At 56.4% G+C, this 24,543-nt stretch overlaps 8 protein-coding genes across 8 annotated transcripts; 5 read left to right on the top strand and 3 right to left on the bottom strand.

The window, feature by feature from the left end:
* Positions 1–4,153: 4,153 nt before the first annotated feature.
* Positions 4,154–7,371, top strand: JCM15063_000187 (uncharacterized protein; the record flags this gene model as incomplete). Its single annotated transcript, XM_076681368.1, has 12 exons — positions 4,154–4,342; positions 4,476–4,604; positions 4,668–5,282; positions 5,361–5,425; positions 5,489–5,591; positions 5,665–5,799; positions 5,873–6,056; positions 6,129–6,210; positions 6,299–6,338; positions 6,403–6,479; positions 6,570–7,147; positions 7,226–7,371. The coding sequence occupies 12 exons, from the start codon at positions 4,154–4,156 to the stop codon at positions 7,369–7,371; spliced, it is 2,343 nt and encodes a 780-aa protein (XP_076531529.1).
* Positions 7,372–7,717: 346 nt separating this feature from the next.
* Positions 7,718–9,671, bottom strand: JCM15063_000186 (SANT/Myb-like DNA-binding domain-containing protein; the record flags this gene model as incomplete). Its single annotated transcript, XM_076681367.1, has 6 exons — positions 7,718–7,861; positions 7,920–8,021; positions 8,096–8,256; positions 8,328–9,201; positions 9,277–9,534; positions 9,621–9,671. The coding sequence occupies 6 exons, from the start codon at positions 9,669–9,671 to the stop codon at positions 7,718–7,720; spliced, it is 1,590 nt and encodes a 529-aa protein (XP_076531528.1).
* A 671-nt stretch (positions 9,672–10,342) lies between these two features.
* On the top strand, positions 10,343–13,839 carry SEC27 (coatomer subunit beta'; the record flags this gene model as incomplete). Its single annotated transcript, XM_076681366.1, has 12 exons — positions 10,343–10,360; positions 10,463–10,523; positions 10,591–10,597; positions 10,654–10,702; positions 10,792–11,058; positions 11,130–11,347; positions 11,418–11,785; positions 11,851–12,260; positions 12,334–12,608; positions 12,672–13,162; positions 13,245–13,667; positions 13,739–13,839. The coding sequence occupies 12 exons, from the start codon at positions 10,343–10,345 to the stop codon at positions 13,837–13,839; spliced, it is 2,688 nt and encodes an 895-aa protein (XP_076531527.1).
* Positions 13,840–14,110: 271 nt separating this feature from the next.
* On the bottom strand, positions 14,111–14,832 carry SRB7 (Srb7p; the record flags this gene model as incomplete). The annotated part of the gene is made up of 5 exons (XM_076681365.1): positions 14,111–14,187; positions 14,261–14,440; positions 14,505–14,628; positions 14,695–14,732; positions 14,805–14,832. 5 exons carry the CDS (start codon positions 14,830–14,832, stop codon positions 14,111–14,113), a joined length of 447 nt encoding a protein of 148 aa, XP_076531526.1.
* Positions 14,833–15,163: 331 nt separating this feature from the next.
* RPS12 (40S ribosomal protein eS12 RPS12) lies at positions 15,164–15,782 on the top strand (the record flags this gene model as incomplete). Its single annotated transcript, XM_076681364.1, has 3 exons — positions 15,164–15,265; positions 15,357–15,635; positions 15,711–15,782. 3 exons carry the CDS (start codon positions 15,164–15,166, stop codon positions 15,780–15,782), a joined length of 453 nt encoding a protein of 150 aa, XP_076531525.1.
* A 644-nt stretch (positions 15,783–16,426) lies between these two features.
* On the bottom strand, positions 16,427–18,191 carry IDH2 (isocitrate dehydrogenase (NAD(+)) IDH2; the record flags this gene model as incomplete). Its single annotated transcript, XM_076681363.1, has 9 exons — positions 16,427–16,516; positions 16,592–16,691; positions 16,763–16,846; positions 16,927–16,979; positions 17,045–17,332; positions 17,401–17,754; positions 17,840–17,871; positions 17,954–18,029; positions 18,147–18,191. The coding sequence occupies 9 exons, from the start codon at positions 18,189–18,191 to the stop codon at positions 16,427–16,429; spliced, it is 1,122 nt and encodes a 373-aa protein (XP_076531524.1).
* A 145-nt stretch (positions 18,192–18,336) lies between these two features.
* IDH1 (isocitrate dehydrogenase (NAD(+)) IDH1) lies at positions 18,337–20,256 on the top strand (the record flags this gene model as incomplete). Its single annotated transcript, XM_076681362.1, has 11 exons — positions 18,337–18,381; positions 18,541–18,630; positions 18,693–18,758; positions 18,833–18,950; positions 19,019–19,209; positions 19,277–19,378; positions 19,443–19,561; positions 19,639–19,838; positions 19,913–20,066; positions 20,130–20,164; positions 20,246–20,256. 11 exons carry the CDS (start codon positions 18,337–18,339, stop codon positions 20,254–20,256), a joined length of 1,131 nt encoding a protein of 376 aa, XP_076531523.1.
* A 709-nt stretch (positions 20,257–20,965) lies between these two features.
* On the top strand, positions 20,966–24,359 carry AXL2 (Axl2p; the record flags this gene model as incomplete). The annotated part of the gene is made up of 2 exons (XM_076681361.1): positions 20,966–23,859; positions 23,933–24,359. 2 exons carry the CDS (start codon positions 20,966–20,968, stop codon positions 24,357–24,359), a joined length of 3,321 nt encoding a protein of 1,106 aa, XP_076531522.1.
* Between the last annotated feature and the right edge of the window lie 184 nt (positions 24,360–24,543).

The raw sequence follows: 24,543 nt of genomic DNA, 5'->3' as shown, positions 1-24,543 counted from the left end.
TCCAAGTGCGGAAGTGCGGATGTGAGCTGTAGATTGTAACACCAAGGACAACTGAAGTGCCCTGGCAATTCTGATGGGTGGTTTGCTAGGAATGAGACTGCTGTCACCTCGAGCATGACCTTCCATGCGTTTGAGTCTCCTCCAGTTGCTCTTCCTTGAGGACAAGAATCTCTAAAAGATTCGCCTTTGGTTACATGCTTCCCAAGCGCTCTGCTCTGCACACATTCTGGTCAAGGTGGATGGGAAGGACGTCAAAAAACCTATCTGTACTGTGTGTATGAGCCCAGCCTTGCTACATCTCAGCTGCCCTCTGTCTTAGTTTATCCAATATAATGTCTGCTTTCCTCTTTTCTTTGTCTCTATAGTTCTCCCACCTCTTTATCTGCGACAGCTGTCGTTCACTGGTGATTGCTTCGGTCGGCAGCTTCTGCAATTGTGAGCTTCGCCGCCCACTGGCTGAGCATCAAGGTTTAGTAGGGCTGCTGCACAGAGGTCTTGCCCTTAGTAGTGGCAGGTTTCGGAATAAAGCATATTTTTCACAGGTGAGCTCATTACAGCCGATAAGACAGACTAGAGAATCTTCGGCTGCACAGCGTGGCAGATGAATGCGTGAGAAGCCTGCTTTTTTCAAAAAGTACAATGTTGCAAGCTCTTGGAATCTGTTGCCAGACGAGTTCCTGTCGACCTGAACATACAAGTCCCTCGCCATTCAAGATATAGTGTTAACGCAATGCACAAAACAGCGCAGAGGTGCAGCAGGCAGATGTGGGGCCATTCTTGCCTGGACAATGAGTGGTGCATTGGTCTACATCAACTCTCCCTTGTTACTCTTGGCCGTCGGCTCTTCAGACGGAACAGATCGAGTACAGCCTTCAGACAAAAGCCCTGACATTCTCCATATAGTCCATCAGGCCAGGAGAAGGTTCCTATGCCCCAGCTAACCAGGCCTACAGGTATGGCAGGGTTGGGAGTATGAGCGCCCAATCGGCTTTGGCGAAGCTTAATATTGCGTACCATAGCGAAGGCGAAGTGAAGGCAAGTCTGCACGCAACAATCCTAGGGCGAGAAGAAATATACCGCGAATGTTTCGAGTTGAGCTTGCATGTTGTTTTTGTTGTTGTCAGTCAACACCTAAGGCGAGTCGAAGCACAAGCCACCGAGGAATTCCCGATAGGCGTATACTAGAGCGCGTCGGACGTGCCTGTGAGTGGGCGGAAAATGTTCGCTAAGAAAAGCAAAACCGAAACATGCAGCGATAAGCGAAAACAAGCAGTATGTGATTGTATAGTATATTGATTACCTCGGCAATCAATCGATTGGCGTTTTAGCTCAGTTGGGAGTAGCGTACGCCTGAAGTTGTCAGGCATCATCTAGCGTAAGGTCCCCGGTTCAAGCCCGGGAAACGCCATACCTTTTGCTCTGAACGACAAGTATTGCCATGACGTTCAAGCTCTTCGTTTTTGCCAAGGTCAAGTCACAGCTTCAGCCACGACAGGCAGCAGTAGAGTGAATGACGCGGATCGACATGACACCAAGGTCCAAATGGTGTCAATGGGTGTCAGGCCACTCTGTTGTTGCACGCCTGTACACGAGCATGCAAGCACCAGTTTCAATGAAACCTGAAGGAGAGGACAGGCAAACCGGTGTTGCAGTCTAACCATACTCCCCTGGGAAGCTTGCAGGCAGACCCCCTGTGCTAAGCTGTATCGGCCAGCAGATAGATTCAGCGCCGGCCCTATCGAGCTGGGAGAGGCGCAGAATGTATACGCAGCGCAGTCGAGCCAAAAAGCAAAAGTAATGGCGACCAGAGCAGGATTTGAACCTGCGCAGGCAAAGCCTAATAGATGGCGAACTTGAAGTAGATTCGAGTCTATCCCCTTAACCGCTCGGGCATCTGGCCAATTTCGATAGTGTGGCGAAAAAGTATTGCACATATAATAAGAAGGTAGTGAGGCGCTCGCCAAACCTTCCATCGCTGCCCGGGTCCCGCCGTCAAAGAGTCGCGAGACACCTTGATCACTGCTTGAATACGCGCCAAATCATTGTCAGGCTGCGCCTTTGTTCGAGCAAGCTCGAGAGATGCCACATGCTCCATCAGGCCCAACACGCATGCGCCTGCAAACGTACACGCTCAAGCGAACGTTAAATAAGTATTATATATAGGGTATTACACCTGTCTGAACATAAGTCCTCGATGGTCTAGTGGTTATGATTCGGCTCTCTCACAGCCGCGAGCGGGGTTCGATTCCCCGTCGGGGAAAGTCTTCTTTTGTTTTGCCGTTCAGCGCCAATCAATCCACCTGGAGTCCTGCTTTTTTTGCTGCTCGGTTCGCGACGACACGATCCAGCTCTCACCGCCTAGCCTTTGCTTCTACGCTAACCAATCGCCTGAATTTGCTCTGGAGATTGGTACCTCATTTCATCTCGACTATCCACCCTGGAATTCGCCTGTCACCTCAGTACTCGCAATAATGCTTCCTCGCGCTGCTCTCGTCCTTGTGGATGTGCAGAACGACTTCCTGCCTCCTTCGGGCAGTCTTGCAGTACCGTTCGGCAATGACATCATCCCCGCAGTCCTACAGCTGCTCGCGTACCCGTTCGAGCTAGTGATAGCGTCACAGGTGGGCGCGGCAGCTGAGTCTTGCATGGGTCACTTAATCTCCACTGACAGCACTTCTGAATCAGGACTATCATCCTCCAGGGCACATATCCTTCGCAAGCTCGCATGCCGCTTCGGGAAATGAGATTCAGATCAGGCATCCAGTTTCAGGCCTCGCACAGACACAAGAGCTTTGGCCGGATCACTGTGTCCAGGCCACTCCGGGTGCCGAGCTGGAGGGACGCGTAGCAAAGAAATTTGCAGAGTGGATGACCCGCGGTAAAGCGAAACTAGTCCGGAAGGTGTGTGGTTCGATGTTATATACTATATCATATGGAAGACGAGCAGCACGAGGCGAATTTGACCATTACAATTTCGCGACAGGGCGAAGATAAAGGTCTCGACGCATACTCGGCTTTTGCGAAACCTCTTCGGATTCTCACAGAGGAGAAACATACAGCCTGTCAGATCCGCTCCCCTCTGAGTGCTATTCTTGAAGGTCAGCAATTGCCGTTCGTAGCGAATCAACGTCAGCAAACTTACTCTGACAAAGTGCGCTTGTCAAGATGCCGAGATTAGCAAAGTTGTTGTTGTCGGACTAGCTACCGACTTCTGCGTGAAAGCAACAGTTCTTTCAGCGCTCGCGGAGTCGTCAAAGCTCCCGGAAACCAAACGGTGGGAAGTTATCGTCGTCAAGGAGGGCGTCAGGGCGGTGAACACTACAGACCAGACCCAAGTTTTGGATCATTTGAGGGAGGCGGGCGCCTGCATTGTCAGCGTTGACGGGCCCGAACTAGACTGCCTGCGCGACCTCTGAGATCGGTCTAGCACACATCAAGTAGATGATGCCGCAATCTCCAGCAAGCCATTGAAGGATCGAGGAAAAGCACGTTGTCTACCCCTCCCCGCAGGCTAGACCCCCGATGCTTTGGATATATCGATTGTCGACAGCGGAGATCAGGCGATGAACTGATATAGTTCTGCCTGGTAGTGCCATCGCAGCGACTAAAGATAAGAGGGGCAGCTTGTAAGTGGGAATAGCTCGCGGGGTACACAGTTGTTATCTTTGGACATTGGGGACGATACCCAGCATGATAGTATTGTTCTCGTGACGAGCCGAGGGTACTGCCGCTATATGCGCTTCGGGGGCTAAGAAGGGGTGCAGAGAGCAGTAAGATTCGGAGGGGTCTAACGCCCCCTCGGCAGAAGGTCGGAGTAACACTTTGCCTTGCTCATGGGGCCAATCATCGCAATTCTGAACGTCGCAGAGGGCTAATTACCTCCTGAAACCAGCGAAGCGAGACAGGGGACGAGCGCGAGCTCGATTAAATTCGCGGGACCAAGACTTGCACAGGATCACCTCCGTTCGTAATTGGCCAATTAATTTTGGACGATACTACTATTTTTGAGAAGCTTCTGTACGCTTCCCTGGCCCCTCGACACGCCTGGCGAAAAATCGGACAGCAAGCAACGTTTGCAACACCTGCAGCGACGCGCGCGCGCGCCGAAGTTCCTCGGAAGCTGTTTGCGGCGCCACGCGACGTCAATCGTGCCATGCCGCTGCCGGATGATCAGCAAGCAGCGATAGAGGCGATTCTCAGCGCGATCTATCATCTGCAGTCGCCTCCAGGGCCCTACGGCAAACGCTACTACTCGCTCATCTTCCGCGATCTACCCGATCGCAGAGACTACCCAGATTATTATCTGTTCATCAAAGAACCCCGCAGTCTGAACGACATCTCTGTAAGCAATCCAGTCATTTCCGACAGGACGCCCGACGAAAGCCAGCGACGTCGAATAGACGAGTGTTGTGCGGGCTCTTTGCAGGCATCAGCGCCCTAAGGGAGTGGGCTATCGCTGACATCTCTTCGTACAGGCCAGTCTACGTCAGAATCGCTACTCGACGCCGCAAGGAGTCGCGTACGACCTCCTCCTCATCTGGTCGAATGCGAGACAATACAACCAGCAAGGCAGTCAAGTCTACGCCGATGCCGACACGCTCGAAGTAAGTCCGGCTTGTCGCGCGCTGGCTTTGATACGATGGGCTCATATTCGGAGCGTGTCTCAGCAATACATGAAACGCCTCTGGCAAGATCGCTCGCCTCCGTTGCCGTCCGTCGATTCTCTGCCGCGACCCGGAAGTCTCAGCGCGACAAATGCCCCTGCATCGATATCCACAGCGCCGGACAGCGAACGCAAAGTGAAACGCCTCAAACTGACCGGAGCGTCGCTCGGTAGCTCGTCCACCAAGATTCGGTTCGCAGCTCCGGTGCCTTCGACTTCAACAGCGGCTGCTCTTCCTGCGGCACCCCAGACGCCGACGCCTGGAATCACCCTGAGACTCGGAGGCAAGCCGACCATCAGTCACACCGCCGCGGCCAACGCCCCTGAGGCAGCACCTTTGCCCGCTCTCCCTCCCTTGGCATTGCCACATCTGCCGAGTCAGCCAATGAACCCTTCTACGCCGACTCAGCTCAACATGGACAACAACAACGATGTGCCGGGACGGAAGGTTTTGGAACGTTCTACGAGCGCTGTGCCGCATAGGAAGGAGTCGAAGAAGAAGGGTAAACAGTCTGGAGACCCCGAATTTGAGGGTGGCGAAGGCGACAGCGGATTGCATGTTGGATCGCACGGTGTGGCTGTTCCAGATGCTGAATCTGGTTGGCTGAGCGTCGACGGGGTATGTACCAATTCGCATTTGCCCGCGAACATCGCTCGCCCAACGAGTGTACTCGCTGAGACAACTAGTACACCGCAGATACACGATACAAATGGCTTCTATCTCAGCATTCTCAACAGACTTTCAAGCCAAACGGATGCCTCGTCAGTTTCTCATTCCTCTATCGCGCCGAGCTATGCTGACACTTTTACGGAACGCTCGCACAGCGGACGGATTCTGGCGACGCCGTTGATTGACCTCCCGGATCGAACGGCTCGACCCGATTATTATCAGCTCATCAACAATCCCGTTGCACTGTCGACAATCGAGGTAAGCCTGCGCTCATACTGCATTAGGTACCGTTCATTATTTGGCGGATTGACTGAAAGACAATCATATATAGGCAAAAGTCAACAGTGGACAATACGTTGATGGCGAAGCCTTCGATCGAGATCTCTCGCGCCTCTTTGAGACGGCAAAGGTCTTCATTCGTCCCGAGTCGCCTGGTACACTTTATGGCGACCTCCTGACTCTCCAAGTGCGTCATTGTGGCATCCTCATGTATCACAGCCTCTTTCCGCAGCTCATGCTTGCGTATGCTGCGCCTACAGCGGCTCTACCACGATCTTACGAAGCGCGGAGCAGGTTCTGACGCCGGGGCGACCGCCGCCAGCATCAAACGCGAGGATGGTAATCCTAGCGACAGTCAAGGACCTCGGCCTACTGCTCGACCAACGACGAAAGACAAGGTCCTGCTCGATTGTATCCGCTTCAAAGGAGAAACCCTGCGAGTTGGTATGTCCCCATTACATAGCATTGGTATTTCTGAGCTTTTAAAGTCTCTAATTACGAGACTACCGAACTCAGGGGATTGGATTTACTTGTCGAATCCTCAAAACCCGGGAAAACCGACGATTGCGCAAGTATGGCAGACCTACCGGCCAGTCGAGTATGTCCGGACTTAAAACGTCAACCTTTCCTCTCCGTTAGCGATCAACATATTGATGAGCAACGTGCTGCGTTCCGATCCCTATTAGCTCGAGTCAACGGTCTCTAACTGTTTGCTGGTACTATCGCGTATGTCATGACTGCGCGACCTGAGAACGGGATACATGCCTTACTAATTTGATCTGCATGACAGCCCGAGGATACAGTCCACCCCGTGTCTCGACAATTCTACGAGAACGAAGTGTTCAAGACAGGAATCTTCACAGAACAGTATGTTCTTTTCTTTCCTGTGCTGCTTTGTCTGAGCCCGTTTGGTCTCATCTTGTGAGTCTTCGATGTTGACTCGACCCTGCGGTGCAGCGCTATCGAGGATTATATCGGGCGCTGCTTCGTCATGTTCTACACTCGATACACCCGAGGACGACCGAGACCGCCCGCCTGGACACCGAATATTCCCCTTTACGTGTGCGAGTTCCGGTACAAAGACGACGCCAAAGTGTTCAAGAAGATCAAGAGTTGGAACACTTGCGTGCCCGAGCAGATCCGGCAGCACGAATACGATTTCGAGCCCTACGCCGACGAGCACGTCGACATTCTGCCGAAGGTCAAATCACCATTCGTCCGGGAGCACGAGGGTGTAGGCGAAGGAGAGTCTGGCTACAACTTTGGGCAAGACGGCGTATCTAGCGCAACAAGTCTTCCTCAAGAAGCTACTCAGATCCCGATGGAGTTTGACATGCAAGATTCTCAAGACAAGCCGCGTCAGATCGATTCCCTCGACCATGTCGCGCCACTCGGTCAATTGCTTGACGCCTCTTCGCTCGCGCCATATGGGTCTGGGATCGAGGGAGCCGATCCCACTCTGGCTGGGACTTCTACCCCTGGTCCCGCGGAACTCGACACTGCAAGCTTCTTCACACCGCTCCCTTCCGCACTCAGTCAGTCCATCCCGTCCGGCTCGATTCACACGAGAATTTGCAGGTGCTGATTGTTCTGCTTGTGCCCGATTGTGACAGAATCGAAGTTCCGCAACACCGCTCTTGGCGATCTGCTGTGGTTCGGAGCTCCCGCAATCGTGCCTCCTGTCGCCTCGAAGCCGACTCATTCCCTTGCCTACCTGTACTGGAGGGCAAAGCAACAACAAGGCGCGGGTTCAGCATGAAGCATTTGTTGCTCGGTTACTGTTAGTTTCACCGCAATTTGGCCTTTGTTTTCCCAAAAAATCTTCTCTTGTATCGGACGAGAGCAGTCAAAGTATCGATGCCCCGTGTCACAGCGAGCCCGACATATGACTACAAGCGAACCGAGCGCGAGTTTCAATCATCGTGCTCAACAAAATCCTCCTCGCCTGGCAAGCCTAGGCCGTCCGGCTCTGGGGATGGATGCTCGGAATCAATGGGAGGATCTTGGTATCCCTGCGGATCGTTGGAAAGTTGGCGCGCTGGTTTCTTCCGCTTCCTAAGGGAGAGACAGCGAGGAAAGTTTGCGCTTGAATCAGATACGGTCTCTCAGAGCGGGATGATCAAGCACAGGCTGACGGACCTCTTCGACTCGTACTCGGTTACGCTCTGCCTCACCGCAACCTGTAGGTACATCAGTTCGGGCGGAAGCGTTTCGCCTGAACGCAGACCCCGCAAGAATCGTTGGCGGACCTGCACTCCGAGCCGTCTTAGCTCCAAGGGTCGCAAAAATCCAGTGGAAGAGCTTCACCTGATGGTACGCTCTCGTAGGACAGAGCTTCGCGACCGCATCCCATGCGCACCCACACTGAATCACGGCTTTCAGGAGTTGCTCGTCTTCCTCAACATTCCACTGCGGTGTCAAGAGCATGAGTGCTGGCCACGTGCCTGCGCTTGAAGAATGCTCGGAGACGAGACTTGACGCACCTTGATGTAGGGAGATCTTGCTTTCTTTTCTCCATTTGCATCGAGTTTGGGCTTTCTCGAACGGGGATTGTACGACAAGGATCCGACTTCGAGCGCTTTTGATGCCTCGTCCGTCCGAGACTGCATCACGTCGTCGGAGTCTGCGCTCGCCACGACATCGGCTGTGCGCGCAGAGAACGGTGTCAAGATCGTTGATTTTGCCTCGCCCAAGGTTACATCAGGCTGGACTCACGATCCGAGCGTAAAGCACCCGCGGCTTCCGATAAGAGATCAAGCGCCGAAGGAGTTCTACCAACAGGTTTGCCGGGCAGCGAGACCTTGGCACCTCGGATTTGGGTCGTTGCGTGCGTGGCGGAGTGTCTTCCGACTGATCGTCCGCGAGGAAGCAATGGCTCGTGGATTGCTCGAGAGTGATCGACTGATACAGGAATCGCGGTAGGTAAGACGGATGCCGGGAGCCATATACCGCTGTCGGGCGATGGTTCGATGCGTCTGCGCTTTGCGACGGGTGCGTCTAAATGGCTTGATGCGCTTGAGCCGCTAGCAACGCGAGATTCCGCGGCACTCGGGAGCAGCTCGCTTCCCGGCTCAAGGATGGGTTGTGCCGGAATGCGATTGTCCATCAGACCCGGATTGACAACGTGATGGCTCATTCCTGCGAATGACGATACACCAGCTTGTGCAGGGACTTGCTCTCGAGCCACCAGTGGCGGCACGGGTAGGTGAAAGCTTGCTAACTGTTCCGGGAGCGTGTTGTTGCTTGACACCGATTGCGAGTCTTGCAATGCATCCGGATCAACCTCGGAACGAGCTCGGGGCCCGGTCGCAAGGACCTGTGCGATTGCGTCGGAATGATCCTCCAAGGCCTTTTCGAGCGAAATCCTTTGTATCCTCCGGACGTGGCTCTGAGTTTTGCCTGCATGCAGCAGGAGCTCTGCTTCCGCGTCCCCAAGCAGGACGGCCCGCGCTCCTGGCTTCGGTGTCTGACCGGACAACAGGTCTATTTCGGTATCGTGGACGATGAGTGGCGAGCCTTGGAGATAGTACGGGCGCAATCGACGAAGCTCCTCGAACAGCCTCGAAGTTTGCGATTCAGACGTAGCCAGCTGTGGCCATAAAGCGAGACGTGCGATCGATCATGTTAGCCGTCAATGGCGTGAAGTGGGACGGGATAGACGCACGCGGGACTGGAGAAGGTGGACATCTGCCAGCAGTTTGCGATTCTCCTGTTGCAACTCGATCGACGCCGCTTCTGGCTCGATCCGCGTACTCGGAACCGTATCGCGGAGCTTCCTCGCGAGTGCAAAGGTCTGCAATGTGAGTTGATGGTTGTCACTTTGCAAGCGTTCGAGCTCGAAGCTTGAAGGCTCGACGCGAAATGGCAACACCTCGGCAAGCTGAGTTTCGAGCTGAGCGATCCTAGATTTCGCTCGCTCAAGCTGCGATCAGACCATGGCACACGCGTCAGCTTGCAATTTGCGTAACTCGAGAGCTCGAAGGGGAGGAGGGTACCTGTTCGAGATACTTGACGCGCTCGTGCTGATCCAGGCGGTCGATATTGGGGTCGAGCTTGCATCCGGAGACATGATCTGCTGGCTGTACTGGGTCAAAGCGGTCAGTCTGTGCTGCCTACACACCAATCAGAACGATGCTGTCTGACCAGAGAAGACTGGAGGCACGGGTCGAATGTCAAAAGACGAAAGTCAACGCGCCAAGGTCAAACGCAAGTCAGTTGAGTGACGGTCCCTGAGCCGAGTTCCTGCCCGCGCAACGCTGCAAGCAGATGTCACTCACACCCTGAGTCGGACCGAATTCGTGCTGGGGCGGGGACGGCACGTGCGGGCTCGAGGGGCTAAGGTGCGTGGGCTGAGAGGGCGACCGCGGACGAACAGGTTTCCTGTGCACGAGCGGCCCCAAAGCGTCTGTACGCGCCTGGCCCTGATGCAGGGCTTGAATAGGAACGCTATGGAGACTGCCAAATAGCTCCCGAGCCGGAGCTATCGCAGCAGGTGAGGCTGAACAGCCAGCGTGAGGACGAGAGAGGGCCATCCCGCGCGCGCGGCTCGGTCGAGGTCGGTGCAACCGGATCCGGCAGAGTCGTACGTGAGCGCGTGCTGAGTAGGCGAGCGGAGTGGTGCAGGCGAGCGCGGCAGGTCGAGCGGTTGTCGAGTTATTGTTGCAACTTGGAGCGCCGGCCGCCGCGGTGTTGACATTCCGTCTCCTCCTCATCACCCTCGCCGGCCCCGCATGCTTCTCGACATCAACGTGAGCTGATCCTGGCTGTGTGATCTGGGCCGAGTTGCCGCAGAACTCGCTCGTGAGCGCTGCGACCCGAATGCTGACGGTGATTCACCCGCGTCGTCACAGCGGCGGCTGCTGGCGCGCTGTGCCCGCGTCAAGGCAGTCGACTTCCACCCGACCGAGCCTTGTGAGTGCCCTCGAGTCGCTCGACGCGCGCGTGTGCGTTCCATGCTGACCCTCACTCGTGTCCTTAGGGTTGATGTGAGTGCGATCGTCCCGTCCTGTTCCCACAGACCGACTGACGCCCTGCTCGATAGCACCGGTCTCTACACTGGAAACGTCATTATCTATCATGTCGATACTGGGGTGCGTTGGCGAATGTCGACGCCGATTGTGTCGAGTCTCGACACGTCTCTGACGCTTGTCTCCCCGCCTGGCGGCTCCCCGTGCAACAGGCTGTCATCAAGACATTCGAGGTCACAGAAGTGCCAGTCCGATGCGTGCGCTTCATTGCGCGCAAGAACTGGTTCGTGTGCGGCTCCGACGACTTCCACCTGCGCGTCTTCAACTACAACACAGGCGAGAAGGTCACCGCCCTTGAGGCGCACCCGGATTACATCCGTTGCCTCGCAGTTCACCCTACACAGCCTCTCGTCCTGACCGGATCCGACGACATGACGATCAAGCTCTGGGACTGGGAGAAAGGCTGGAAATGCGTGCAGGTTCGTCGCAGCTCGCTCCGCGATCAGGGTTAGCTTAGGACCACTGAGAGCATCGCTGTATGGATTCACAGGTCTTCGAGGGCCACACGCATTACATCATGAACATCGCGTTCAACCCGAAAGATTCGAATACCTTCGCATCGGCCTGTCTTGATCGCACCGTCAAAGTGTGGTCGCTTGGTTCCTCGACCGCCAACTTCACGCTCGACGCTCACGAAAAGGGTGTCAACTACGTCGAGTACTATCACGGAGGCGACAAGCCTTACCTCGTCACGACTGGAGACGATCGGTCAGTTCCGCGCTGGTCCTAGCGTTTGGGCCCAGCGGAATCGTCACTGACGCGCACTGCGCATCGTTAGGTTGATCAAAATTTGGGATTACCTGTCCAAGTCCTGCATTCAGACTCTCGAAGGCCACACCTCGAACGTATCGTTCGCCATCTTCCACCCTTCGCTCCCGATCCTCGTGTCCGGTTCTGAAGACGGAACCGTCAAGATCTGGCACTCTTCGACTTATCGGCTCGAGAACACCCTCGACTACGGCCTCGAGCGAGCGTGGTGCGTCGCGTACGCCAAGAAGGGCAACGATGTCGCTTTCGGGTTTGATGAAGGTGCAGTCGTGGTCAAGCTCGGCCGAGAAGAGCCCAGCGTCAGCATGGACTCTGCTGGAAAAGTGGTATACGCCAAAAACGCCGAGGTCTTGACGGTTGCGCTCCAGAGCGCTGCGGGTGAGCGCTACTGCGAAACCTGCGACGATACAAGACTGTTTCCTGACCATGGTCGTACCTTTCAGATGAGACGATCCCGGATGGTCAGCAACTCGCCGTCGCGGCTCGGGAGCTCGGCAACACCGAAGTCTACGCATCGTCCCTGCAGCATTCTCCCAACGGCCGCTTCGTGACCGTGTGCGGAGACGGAGAGTACATCATCTACACCTCTCTCGCATGGAGGAACAAGGCGTTCGGCTCTGGCGTGGGCTTTGCGTGGGCTGGTGACTCAAACACGTACGCGGTGCGAGAGGCGAGCAACAAGATCAAGGTGTACCGGAACTTCAAGGAGCGGCCAGGACTTGTCAACGCGAATTACACGACCGATGGCATCTACGGCGGAACACTGCTTGGAGTTAAAGGCATGGGATTCGTCGTGTTCTACGACTGGGACACGGGCGTGATCGTGAGGAGGATCGAAGTCGAAGCCAAGAGTGTATGTGCTGTTCGTTATAAATCTACGCGCAAATTCGCGATAGCGAATTGACGTGGTTGTTTCGCTCGCACAGGTTTACTGGTCCGGTACCGGCAACCTCGTCGCCATCGCCGGCGAAGATTCGTTCTACGTCCTGCGCTTCGACCGCGACGCCTACCAGCAGCGGCTCGACAGTGAGGTCGAGTTGGACGACGAGGGAGTCGAGGAAGCGTTTGACCTTGAAGCCGAGATCTCGGAATCAGTGCAAACCGGAAAATGGATCGGAGACTGCTTTGTCTACACAACCGCCGCAAACCGATTGAACTACCTCGTCGGTGGGCAAACACACACTATTACCCACTTTGACACGTGAGTCACGCTTCTGCGCCAATGTCGTGATCTTAATACTGACCGCGCCCGACGAGCTCACAGTCAGATGTACCTTCTCGGATATTTGCCGAACCACAACCGGATCTATCTCTGCGACAAAGACGTCAACCTCTATGCCTACTCGTTGTCGCTTTCGGTCATCGAGTACCAAACGGCAATCCTACGCGGAGATCTCGACTCGGCTTCCGAAATCCTCGAGTCGGTACCGCCTGAACAGCGCAATCGTCTCGCCCGCTTCCTCGAAAAGCAAGAGCTCCGGGAGCTCGCGCTCGAGATCTCTACCGACCCTGATCACAAGTTCGACTTGGCCATCCAACTCGACGACCTTGAAACTGCACTTCGGATCGCGCGCGATTCGCCTCACCTCGGATCGCAGAGCAAGTGGAGAACAGTCGGAGACCGCGCTCTCGCAGGATGGAAGGTGCAGCTCGCAGAAGAGTGCTTCAAACAGGCCAACGACCTCTCGGCCCTGCTGCTCGTGTACACTTCGACCGGGGACCGAGACGGCCTCGCGCGCCTGAAAGACCTCGCCGGTACGTGCAACTTTTCGTCGCTTTGAGCCCATAGTATCTCCCACTTCCGAGACTGATTCTCATTTGATGATGCATACGGTAGTCGAGCAAGGCTTGTTCAACATTGCGTTCGCAGCCGCGCTGCAACTCGGCGACAACGAGTCCTGCGTGTCGATCCTGCTCGCGACCGACCGAGCGCCCGAAGCCGCTCTCTTTGCCCGCACGTATGCGCCCTCGCAGACATCTCGCGCGGTTCAGTCCTGGCGTGGCCAACTCGAAGCCGCGAAGAAACCGAAACAAGCGAGCGCGATCGCAGACCCGAAAGAGTTCCCGCACGAATTCCGGGAAGGGTGGGAAGCGGCGCTCGAGCGAGAACGCAATGCTGGTACCGGCGAGGATTTGATCGAGATCGAGAACGGCGAAGAGGAACATCCGCTATCGAATGGCGTGCAAGGTCTGTCACTCGAGAATGGGCATGCAGAGGAACAGCGCGACGAGGACGATCTCCTCGGCGGGGTTGACCAAGGTGCGTGAACTTGAGGCTCTTCCATCCTGGTTCACCCTCACAGACTGACTCCGGAATGGTGATCTTTCCAGACTCGCTGCCGCCGCCCGTCCCGATCGTCTATGATGACGCCCCGACATCACAAAACCACTCCTACGAGAGTCCACATGACGAGGAGGATCTGCTAGCTTGAAGCAAGTCGCGCTTGGTCCTGCTTCTCTTGTTGTTTACCAGATGTGCCACGAGTTGTTTTCTTTCTTTCCGTTCTGACCCTCGAGTGGGTCCGCCTACGCACATTCTTTTCTTCTCTGGGCAAAGGAGGTTCATTGCAGCCATTTGATGTGGATTAGCGTCGCATGAGAGCCCAGGTTCGAGAGTTGCAGGTGCATTCCGGGTATAAGGGATAGAGGGTATGAAGGATCAACCATGACGCGCTTATATGCATGTCTCGGCTCGTACAGTACTCATGGCGGAGCGGACGTCGAGTGATTCGGTTCGAGAAGAGCTTTCAAACTCTCGCTCAGGCGGGCATGTAATCGGTCTGACAAGACGGACAAAGCTTTGAGCTCTTCGGCGAGAGCTGCAGGAATATCGAGGCGGTCACGAATGCTCACCAGCTTCGGTCAGCGTCTCAAGATAATCTTGGTTGGCGGCTTGCAGCTCTGATTCGAGATGGGCGAGATCCTGTCCGGTCCTCACATCTTCCTCCGGCGGCGGAGAAGGCAACGAGTCGATCAAGAATTCGAGCTGCTTCGCCTTGCGCAGCAAATCTGTGACGAGTTCTTTGCGGTTCGCTGTCCAGGGTTTCGATAGCGAGTCAGGGCGACACTCGTCCGAGGAATGGCGGGACGTGCACACCTTCGAACACGTCATCGGGATCGGCGTTCGGGATCGACTGAGTGATGGGAAAGTTCTCGTTGACTTGCTTGAAATTGGATTTGCGCGAGAGGTACGAGAGACTCGACGACATGATCCGCACGAGCTAGCCAAAAGCAAGGGACAATCAGGCACAGTTCAGCGCCTGAGCCGAGGGACACAGTTGGCGCACCTCGTCTATACTGTTCTGAGTCTGGGTGAGGCGGTCCACTGCGAAGGAGATCGAGCGAAATGAGCCGTCGGCGGGTCGCGGTGAGAGTGGGGAGCTACAACGGGACTGACTGTGTCCCAACTCTGCGTCTGCTTGCATGAGGAGGACAACTGATCCGACCTCGAGATCACGCCTTGTCCCAGACTAATCGAGGTCGAGGTGAACCGGTGCGGCGTGACGCTTCCGTTGATGAGAGCAAATTCGCGCGTCGCTTGCTCGCTCTTCTTTCTTCTCCATTCGCTTAGGACGACATCACCCATTCCAACAGCCAGTGAGTTCCGCCACCGTCATCTGCACACAACACACATCCCTGCGCGTAGCCTGCCTATCACACCGATCGCCTAGCGCTCGCCCGAGAGACACGCTCTGCAGGCGAGCAAATTTTCGTCAACCTTGCGCTGACCGCGTCGCTCTCTCGCCCGTGCAGAACATGAGTGATAACGGAAGCGAAACCCCTGTTGTCGACAACGTCGAGGTCGAGGAGACCCAGGTTCAAGAAACCGAGGCTCCCAAGGGAAAAATGTCGGTCGAGGTTAGTCGCAGTCGAATCTCCTCTCTCCACGCGCTGGACGCGTCTAGGGACCGGAAAAGCTGACTATGCTGGTTTGTTCACGCGAGAACAGGATGCTCTCCAGCAAGTCCTCAAGATCGCCATGGTTCACGACGGACTCGCCCGTGGTCTCCGTGAGGCTGCCAAGGCCCTCGACAAGCGTCAAGCCCACCTTTGCGTCCTCAACGAGGCCTGCACTGAGGCCGAGTACACCAAGCTCATCGAGGCTCTCTGCGCCGAGCACAAGATCAACTTGATCAAGATCTCGGACCCCAAGCTCCTCGGAGAGTGGGCCGGTCTCTGCAAGGTCGACCGCGAGGGTGTTGCCCGCAAGGTCGTCGGCTGCTCCTGCGTAAGTTGCTCATCTCGAGGGGAATATCGAACATCGATCAAAGAGCTCATCACGTTGTTTCCTGGTTCCGTCCAGGTTGTCGTCAAGGACTACGGACAAGAGTCTGAGGCTCTCTCCGTCCTCCTCGAGTACTTCGCCTCGAGGTAAATGTCTCGACTGGGATAAACCCTATCAAAAACGACAAATCTCGACTCGTGTCCACACATAATCTTTCGTCAATCTCTCTCGCGCGCCTATCCTGCTGGTCCAAAACCCGATCCACTCCAACCTCTCGTCCCGAATCATCGTTTCCGATCGAAACTCGCTCTGTTTCGTCATTCGTCCTCTTGATTGAACGACGCGTGCCGAGGATAGCAAGCATCCGAGACGAGTCGATGCAAGCCTGACAAGAGGGATGACGGGTGGAAAGGGTTGCACGATTGAAAATGGATGTTGTACTCGAGAGAAATAGCAATCGATCTGTTGGTCACGAGCCTGAACATGTGCCAAGTCGAAATCATCGACGAGAGATGCCAAACGAGAGCTGTTCCTGCACATGTTTCGCGTTACGCTACTTGGCCGACGGTGCGCATGCGTCAATGACGACAGGCGAGCAGCATCCGCTCTCTCACGGTTTTGAGACGCTGGCGCAGAATCGGGCGTTACATCAAGTAGTGCGAAAGAGGAAAGAGAAAATGAAGCAGAAATGATCTGTTTTAAAAAGGGGGTCGATCTAACGCGCGAGCTTTGGTGTGGGGGATATCTAATAGAATTTTTCATTGGTAACAGGAAAGGTAACACAAGCCGACGGTTTAGAGCTTCTTGAGGATCTCGGCAGTGTACTCGGCAGTCGAAGCGTTTCCTCGGAGGTCACCCGTGATTTTCTTGCCTTCGGCAATAGTCTGTTACGTTCGCGAGAGTCATTCGCGGGGAGTGAGTATGGCTGCCCCTGTCCTGGCGAATAGCAAAAGACTTACAGAGAGAGCGGCGTGTTCGATCTTGGCAGCGTGCTCGAACAGGTTCATGTGGCGCAACATCATGATACCCGACAGGAGAAGAGCGGTAGGGTTCGCCTTGCTGTGAGCGGGAGGAAGCGCGGGTGGTCAGCTCGCCGGCACTCGGGACAACGGAAACGAGGACAGACGTACCCTTGACCGGCGATGTCAGGAGCAGATCCGTGGACAGCCTCGAAGATCGAAGCGTCCTTGCCAATGTTTCCGGAAGGAGTGAGACTGGCGGAAATTATTGAATCCGCGGCAGGCGTCAGTCATCGGAGAATGCTCATCACCAAAAAAGCTGAGACGAGACTTACCCGAGACCTCCGATCAGACCGGCGCACATGTCGGACAGAATGTCTCCGTAAAGCTGCAGGGGGCAGAATCACTCAGTGTCTGTGTTGTACACTTCGGGTATTCAGCGAGAGCACCCACGTTGGGCATGACCATGACTCGGTCGGCGTAAGGGGCGGGGTTCTGGACGACCCTGAGGCAGACTCGGTCGAGGAGGTCCTCGTCGTACTTGACGTCGGGGTACTCGGGAGCGATCTCTCGGCACGCTCGGAGGAACATGCCGTCGGAGAGCTTCATGATCGGGGCCTTGTGCACGGCGGTGACGTGGAATCGCTTGTTCGATCGTGCGTACTCGAACGCGTAGCGGGCGACACGGGAAGAGGCTTCGTGGGTGATGAGCTTGATCGACTGGACGACACCGTCGACAATCTGGCAGCGAGACGCGCGTCAGAACACCGCGTCTGTTCGACGCTCTCTCGATTGAAACGCGGGCTCACCTCGTGCTCGATACCCGAATACTCTCCCTCGGTGTTCTCACGGATGATGACCGAGTCGACGTTGTCGTACGGGGTCTTGAAGCCCTCGACGGAGCGGCAGGGTCGGACGTTCGCGTAGAGCGAGAAGGCGCGGCGGAGGGTCAAGTTGAGCGAGACGTGACCCTTTCCGATCGGGGTCGCGAGGGGACCCTTGAGGGCGATCGTGTTCTTCTTGATCGAAGCGACGGCGTCGGCGGGGATGGTCGACACGCCGTCGACGATGGTCGGGGTGACGTCGACCTCCTCCCAGACGATCGGGACCTTGGCGGCCGAGAAGATCTGCTTGACCGACTCGGAGATCTCGGGACCGATACCCTGCAAGGTGGTGAGCGAGATCAACCGCGAAGATCAGTATCGCAGGTCGGAGCAACACGCGCAGAGCTCATGCGAGTGAGCGCACATCACCGGGGATCAAGGTGACGTTGAAGGTGCCTGTCAACGTGCAGGGATGCACAGCGAGTCAGGCGCGTCAGCGAGGTCGCACAGGCGCGAAGGCAGCGACGAGAGAGCGAACCATCAGCGTTCTTGTTGCCGACGAACGAGGGCGTCGCAGCCTGCTTGGGCACAGCCGAGTACTGACGGACCGAGACCTGTCGCCGCACGCTCGAGGTCAGCGCTGCGGATGAGAGAGTGCGAGAAGCGAGGCGAGGCGAATCGCCGAGAAAGTGAAACCGACACTCGGCCGGAGCAGCAGGCGCAGGACGTACGGGCACGGCGCGGGACGACGAACGGAGGGCTTGACGGGCAAACATGACGCGGGTCGAGTGGATCTGGGAGAGGCGGAGGGAGGGCAAGCGAGAGTGAGAGACACGAGGTCTCGAGTCCGAAGAGTCTCCGGGTTTGCACCGTCTCTCCTCCCGTCCACCTGCGAGTGCTCCTTCTACAGCGTCGCGCACCATGTTCCCCAAGTCGAACATCCTCCTCCCCGCCAGGCAAGCGCTCGTGAGTCCTGCCCCTGTCCCGAGGGCCGTCGTGCGCGGGCTCGTCGTTTATCTTTCAGCGCATCGCGTGGACCTCGCTCTCCCGCTCGGCGTGCCTTGACACCCTGTGCACGCGTGCTCTGACCCGACTTGCTCACATTTGCGCCCTCGCTCGATCCAGGCCGGTCAATCGCGTCTCGCGACCACCCTCGGCGTTGGCATCACCAAGCCTTCGCCCGCGACCCCGACCAAGTACGGCGGAGTCTACTCGGTCAGTATTCCGTCACCCTGTCTAGCTCATGAGCCCCTTGCTGATCGCGATCCCCCCTCCAGGTCACCTTGATCCCCGGTGACGGTGTCGGCAAGGAAATCACCCAGTCGGTCGAGGAGATCTTCGAGGTCCGTTCCACTCGCCCCTGCGAGCCTTGATCGTCAACTGGTTCATCCAACTTACAGCTACCATGATCCCCTAGCACACGAACGTCCCCGTCGAGTTCGAAAAGTTCAATGTCTCGGGTGAGACCCCCGAAGATGCCGCCGTCTTCAAGCGCTCGATGGACTCGCTCCGCAGGAACAAGGTTGGACTCAAGGGTACGCCGACGCTGTGGTCTCTGCACGCAACAGCGAGCTCGAGAGCTGACTGCGCGTCGATCACACAGGTATCCTCTACACCCCGGTCGAGCGATCCGGCCACACCTCGTGGAACGTCGCCATGCGCCAGCAACTCGACATCTACGCTTCCCTCGTCCTGTGCAAGTCCGTTCCCGGATTCCCCACCCGTCACCGCGATGTCGACTTTGCCATCATCCGTGAGAACACTGAGGGAGAGTACTCTGGCCTCGAGCACCAAGTATGGCTCCACTTTGCCGAATGCTCACTGCGTCCCAAGTGTGCTCACTCGCATTCATTTTCTGCAGTCGTCGCCCGGTGTCGTCGAGTCGCTCAAGATCATGACCCGCCACAAGACTGAGCGAATTGCTCGTTTCGCTTTCGACTTTGCCATCAAGAACAACCGCAAGGTAGGGGTCAAGAGTTTTCCCCTCTCGCGAGCGCTTGCACTGACCGGCGATTCGCATCTCGTAGCACGTCACCGCTGTCCACAAGGCCAACATCATGAAGCTCGGAGACGGTCTCTTCCTCAACACCTGCCGCAGGGTTGCCGAGGAGTACAAGGACTCTGGCATCACCTTCTCCGACATGATGTGAGTGCGCGGTTTGACCAACGAATGGGGCCCTGGAGCAGAACAATGATTTACTGAACGCCTCGATTTGTTCACAGCGTCGACAACACCTCGATGCAATTGGTCAACCGACCCCAGCAATTCGACGTCATGGTCATGCCTAACCTGTACGGTTCGATCGTCTCCAACATCGGTGCCGCCCTCGTTGGCGGTCCCGGAATCGTTCCCGGAGCCAACATTGGACGGGAATTCGCGCTCTTCGAGCCTGGATGCCGACACGTCGCCAAGGACATCATGGGTAACCTGCTTCTCATTTCATCTGCCAGTTGTGAGGTCGTTATGTTGACCGCGGTCTGGTGCATCATCTCTCAGGTCAAGATGTTGCCAACCCCGCCGCGATGGTTCTCTCGGCCACGATGATGCTCCGACACCTCGGTCTCGACCACCACGCCAACCAAATTGCCTCCGCTGTCTACAAGGTCATCGCTGATGGCAAGGTCCGAACTCCTGACATGGGCGGCAAATCGTGAGTCTCGAGCGCTTCGCACGGGTCCGCATGTGCTGACTGACACCTGCTTTGCACTCTTAGCCACACCACCGACTTCACGCAAGCCATCATCAAGGGTAAGTAACCGTCTCACCCGACAGCTGATCGCCATGCACACGGGAGCTGCACGTACTGACATGCCCTGCTCGCGCCCTCAGCCATTGTTTGAACGAGCTCTTCCCGTTGATATCTAAAATTCCCATGCACCTGTTACCCTAGTATTCTCCTTTTCGCTAGAATTGTCCTGCTTCTTTCTGCGCGTCAATTCAAACGCTCAAACCAGAAGTGGGAATTCTCTGATCGCTGCGTGAGAGAGTCACAGTCCGAACCAGATCAGAGCCTCGCTGTGCAAGGGGTGGTCAGACCCGGCAGCATTTTTTCTGTCGCGCACGCGTCGACCGCGTCGATCGCGACTGTCGACGCGACTTTCGCGATCCGCGTTCCAAACCTTCCAACCCGGCATCGCTCCCCTCGCCCTAGACACTACTCACGCCCACACACGAAGTTGCGAGTCAGCACCTGCGTACCCTTCGCGAGCCCGCTTCACGCCGTACACTCGTTTGCATCTTCGACTACCGAGAAAGTCGCGCTTCTCAACAAACAACGCGAAGGCTAGGTGGGCCACCAACACGTCTGCAGTACCTGTCGCCATCGAAGAAGCTCACTGACACTGCTTTGTAACTCTGCAGGCTGCTCAGATCGGTCGAAAGGTATCAGACGCTCGTCAGCCGACGACAGTGAAGCTTGAGCATTTTGCGGGCCACAGTACGCGTGATAGTCTAGCTTGACGAACCAGCAAGAATCGTTTCGTGCTGACATTCGATCGCACATCCTAGACGAATCCCCCTTGAAACGCGTTCACGGCGCTTCAAGGCAGAATGTCCACGCTCACTTTGCTCGGCGCCTGCCTGTCCTGGATCCTCGCATCTACTCTCGCAATGGCCGCTCCAGCTCCTCCGAACCTCGTATATCCACTTCAAGCTCAACGACCACCGGTCGCCCGAGTGAACCAAGGCTGGTCCTGGACGCTCTTGCCTGGAACCTTCAACGCGTCGTCGGGCTCGAGCCTCGCTCTCTCGACCGATTCGTCCCTCCCATCCTGGGCCAGCTTCGACGCGACGACCAACACGTTCTCGGGTCATCCCTCGAACGGCGACATCGGAACTTCGGTCGTGACCGTCCGTGCGAACGCGTCCGGTGTCGCGACAGGCGTCAGCGACGATTTTGTTCTCCTCGTTGCCGACACTGCAGCACCGTACGTTGAATTGCCGATCGAACAGCAGCTCGGACCCGCGGCCCAGATCAGTGGAGGAGGTACTCTCACTCCAGACGGGTCGCTCAAGGTCCCGCCCGAGTGGACCTTCTCGTTCGGCTTCCAGCAGTACACGTTCGCCGACAGCCGGGAATCAAAGATTTATTACACTTTGTACGAAGCCGGCACGACGAACCTTCCGCGCTGGATGCAGTTCGACAACGACACGGTCACGCTCAACGGACTCGCGCCTTCGCAGAATGGCGAATACGAACTCGAACTCCTCGGAAGCGACTACTACGGCTACGGCGACGTCTCGCAAACGTTCAAACTCGTGATCGCAGTTCACTCGTTCGAGTCGCTCGGAGCAGGAATCCCGAGCCTGAACGTGACCCCGGGAGGACCCGTCTCGTATACCCTTCCCCTCGACAGTCTTCGGATTGACAACTCGACAGTGTCCGCCGCAAACGTCTCGAACGTGCAAGCCGACTTTGGCGCTGCGAACCTCACCTTCCTTACTCTAAACCCTTCGAACCTCTCGATCACCGGATCGGTTCCACCGACTTTCGAAAAGGGAGAAAACCTTTCGATTCCCCTCACCATCAGCGACACTTACAACGACACCCTGCATTCCAATCTTTCCTTCGTCGTTGTCGACTCCCTCTTTACGGTTTCTTCGATCCCCCTCGTCGACGTCCGCATCGGCAAAGAGTTCAAAGAAAACATCGCAGGCTACGTTGTTGAATCGAAACGCTCGAACAGTGCCATCAACTTCACGGCTCAAATTTCGCCTGCAGAAGCACAGCAATGGCTCAAACTCGACGCTTCAAACCTCATGGTGTCTGGCACCGCTCCTACCGCGGTACCTTCCTACGAGAATGCTTCAATTGTCTTCTCTGGTCTCGATCCGACCACAAATGCCATTTCGCAAGCAACCCTGGTCGTCGCCATCACTCAAGGTCCGGGCAACTCGACGAATACTGGCGCAATCCATCCTACTCCTGACGGTCTAAGTCGATCCGCTAAGCTGGGCCTTGGACTTGGCCTTGGCTTGGGACTCGGTCTGCTCCTGCTCGGCCTCCTCCTCTTCTGCTGCAAGAAGAAGAACTTGCTCGGCGGTGGCTCAGATGGCGACGAAAAGGATCGCAGGATGCGACGCGATCACTCGACGCAACTCTTCAACGAGAACTCTCCCAACCCAGAATCAATCGCGACCACCGCAGACAAGTCCATGCTCAACGAGAAACCTGGAATCGTACGGAGGGCAACTCAACAGGGAGTGCCCCTCGCTCTCGGCGCCCCGAGTCCGCCACAAGCTCGCAGGTTCGATGTACTCGGCATGTTCCGCGGCAATAGCTCGATGTTCAAACATTCCGGCAGTGCCTCGAACAATCAGCTCGCACCTCCGGTTCCTGAAGTCTCGCATGGAGTCCCCATATTCGGCCTTGGCCTCGATGCCGAGGAGGACGAGGACCAAAACGACTCGGGAAGAACCGGTGCGCCTCAACAACACTCGATCGTCATGGTCGCCGACGGTCCAGGCGCAACGTACCGCGAGGACAGCGGTGTGACCGGATCAAGCGGCCCGAGAACGTTGCAGAGCGGCAGGAGTTGGGAGAGCGGCGGAAGCTCGTCCCTGTTCTACTCGGATCGATCTGGAGCAGGGTCCGGCAACCTCCACGAGAGCTCGAGCGGGTCGATTGCCTCGAGGCAACGCAGCCAAGCCTCGGTTCCAATCCGACGAAGGGATTTCCTCCCGCTACCCCTGCGCAGCCCGAACGCATCTCCGTCTACTTCTCCAGTACCTTCCCCGACGCGTGACACCTACGACGTGACACATTCGTCGAGCGGCTTTGGCAGCAATGCAAGTGAACAGGACGGCGGCATCCGACTTGTCGGATCGCATTCAGGCTCGTCCAACAGCCGACATGGGCCGGGAGACGAAAGCCAATTCGACGAAGAGACGAACGCCTCGCACCAATTCCAACAGTACTCATCGCCTTCGGGTGACGGCAGCTTCTCGTCTGAGCACTCGTCGGGTGAACGAGGTCCCGCATTCCGACTCGTTCCGTTCACAAACCAGAGACAACCTCCCGCGTTCGAGCGCAGTCTCACTTCCCAACCGTCGCTCACAGCTCTACGCAATCAGCATCGGATCTCGGCCATTGAAGACGCCCAGGAGGACGAATCGGATATCGATCAACGTTCGCCTCGGCCTCACAGTGCAGTGTATGTGCCCTCTGACGCGGAAGGCTCGCCCACGACTTCTGCTGTCTACTACACCACGCCACGCGAGAACTGGCGCTCGCCTTCGGGATTCTCCGACTCTGCTCACAGCCTGCTAAGGACGTCGCACGACGGAGGAAACGACGCTATGCGATACGTTGGCTCGATCAATTCATCGAACGCTTCGCCGCACGTGGGGACCGAGCCCGAGACTCCGACTTCCGCTGCCTTCCCTCCTTCATCGCCTGGAACGTCCCATCACAAACGCAACTCGTCCTACCTTGAGCCCATAAGGTACGCTTCCCACTTATGTCCGAGCGACTCCTTAGTCCAAAATTCTGACCCTTGAGTACTGAACCATGTGCAGGATCCGAGCTGCGGTCGGGCACCCGCTACGCTTCACACCTCGTCTTGATCCTCCGCCGTTCGCATCCATCAACTCCTCGCCAGGTCGAGGGGGACCTCCTAAGACCACTTATCACGCATACCTCGACACTGTTTCTCTCGCATCCCCTGCAACGTCCGAACGCCAATCGCTCCCGCCTTGGCTGCACTTCGACGCGAACGCGATCGAAGTGTTTGGCTTGCCGCGGCGAGTTGACGTCGGGATCCTGCCGGTCATGATTCTCGAGCGCAAAGCCGCAAGAACGCCTGGATCGCCATCTCGACGGGCCGACCGTGTCATCAGCGATGAGGACACGATTGAACAGATCGTTGGGCGGTTTGAGCTCGAGGTCCAATTTGCGGACGAAGGAGACGAGGAGGATGGCGAGCTGAGGGTGATAACGTACTAAAACAATTTCGGCATGATCCAGCGACAGACCCGATCCTCTCTTGCCATCCTGCCCCTTCATTGTGCAAAGATTCTCGTGCATTGTTGTCACATTATTTATTCCGCGTAGATTCGTCGAAATTAGACCACATTTTGTCTTGCTTCTCGCTGCTCTCAATAAGCAGACTTTGCGGGGCAATCGTTGG

The sequence above is a fragment of the Sporobolomyces koalae genome, assembly GCF_050403365.1.
Source record: "Sporobolomyces koalae JCM15063 DNA, S_koalae_JCM15063T_v1_ctg66, whole genome shotgun sequence".
Taxonomy (NCBI): Eukaryota; Fungi; Basidiomycota; class Microbotryomycetes; order Sporidiobolales; family Sporidiobolaceae; genus Sporobolomyces; species Sporobolomyces koalae.
The sequence above is the reverse complement of the archived record's forward strand: the minus strand, read 5'-3'. Positions and strand labels throughout refer to the sequence as shown.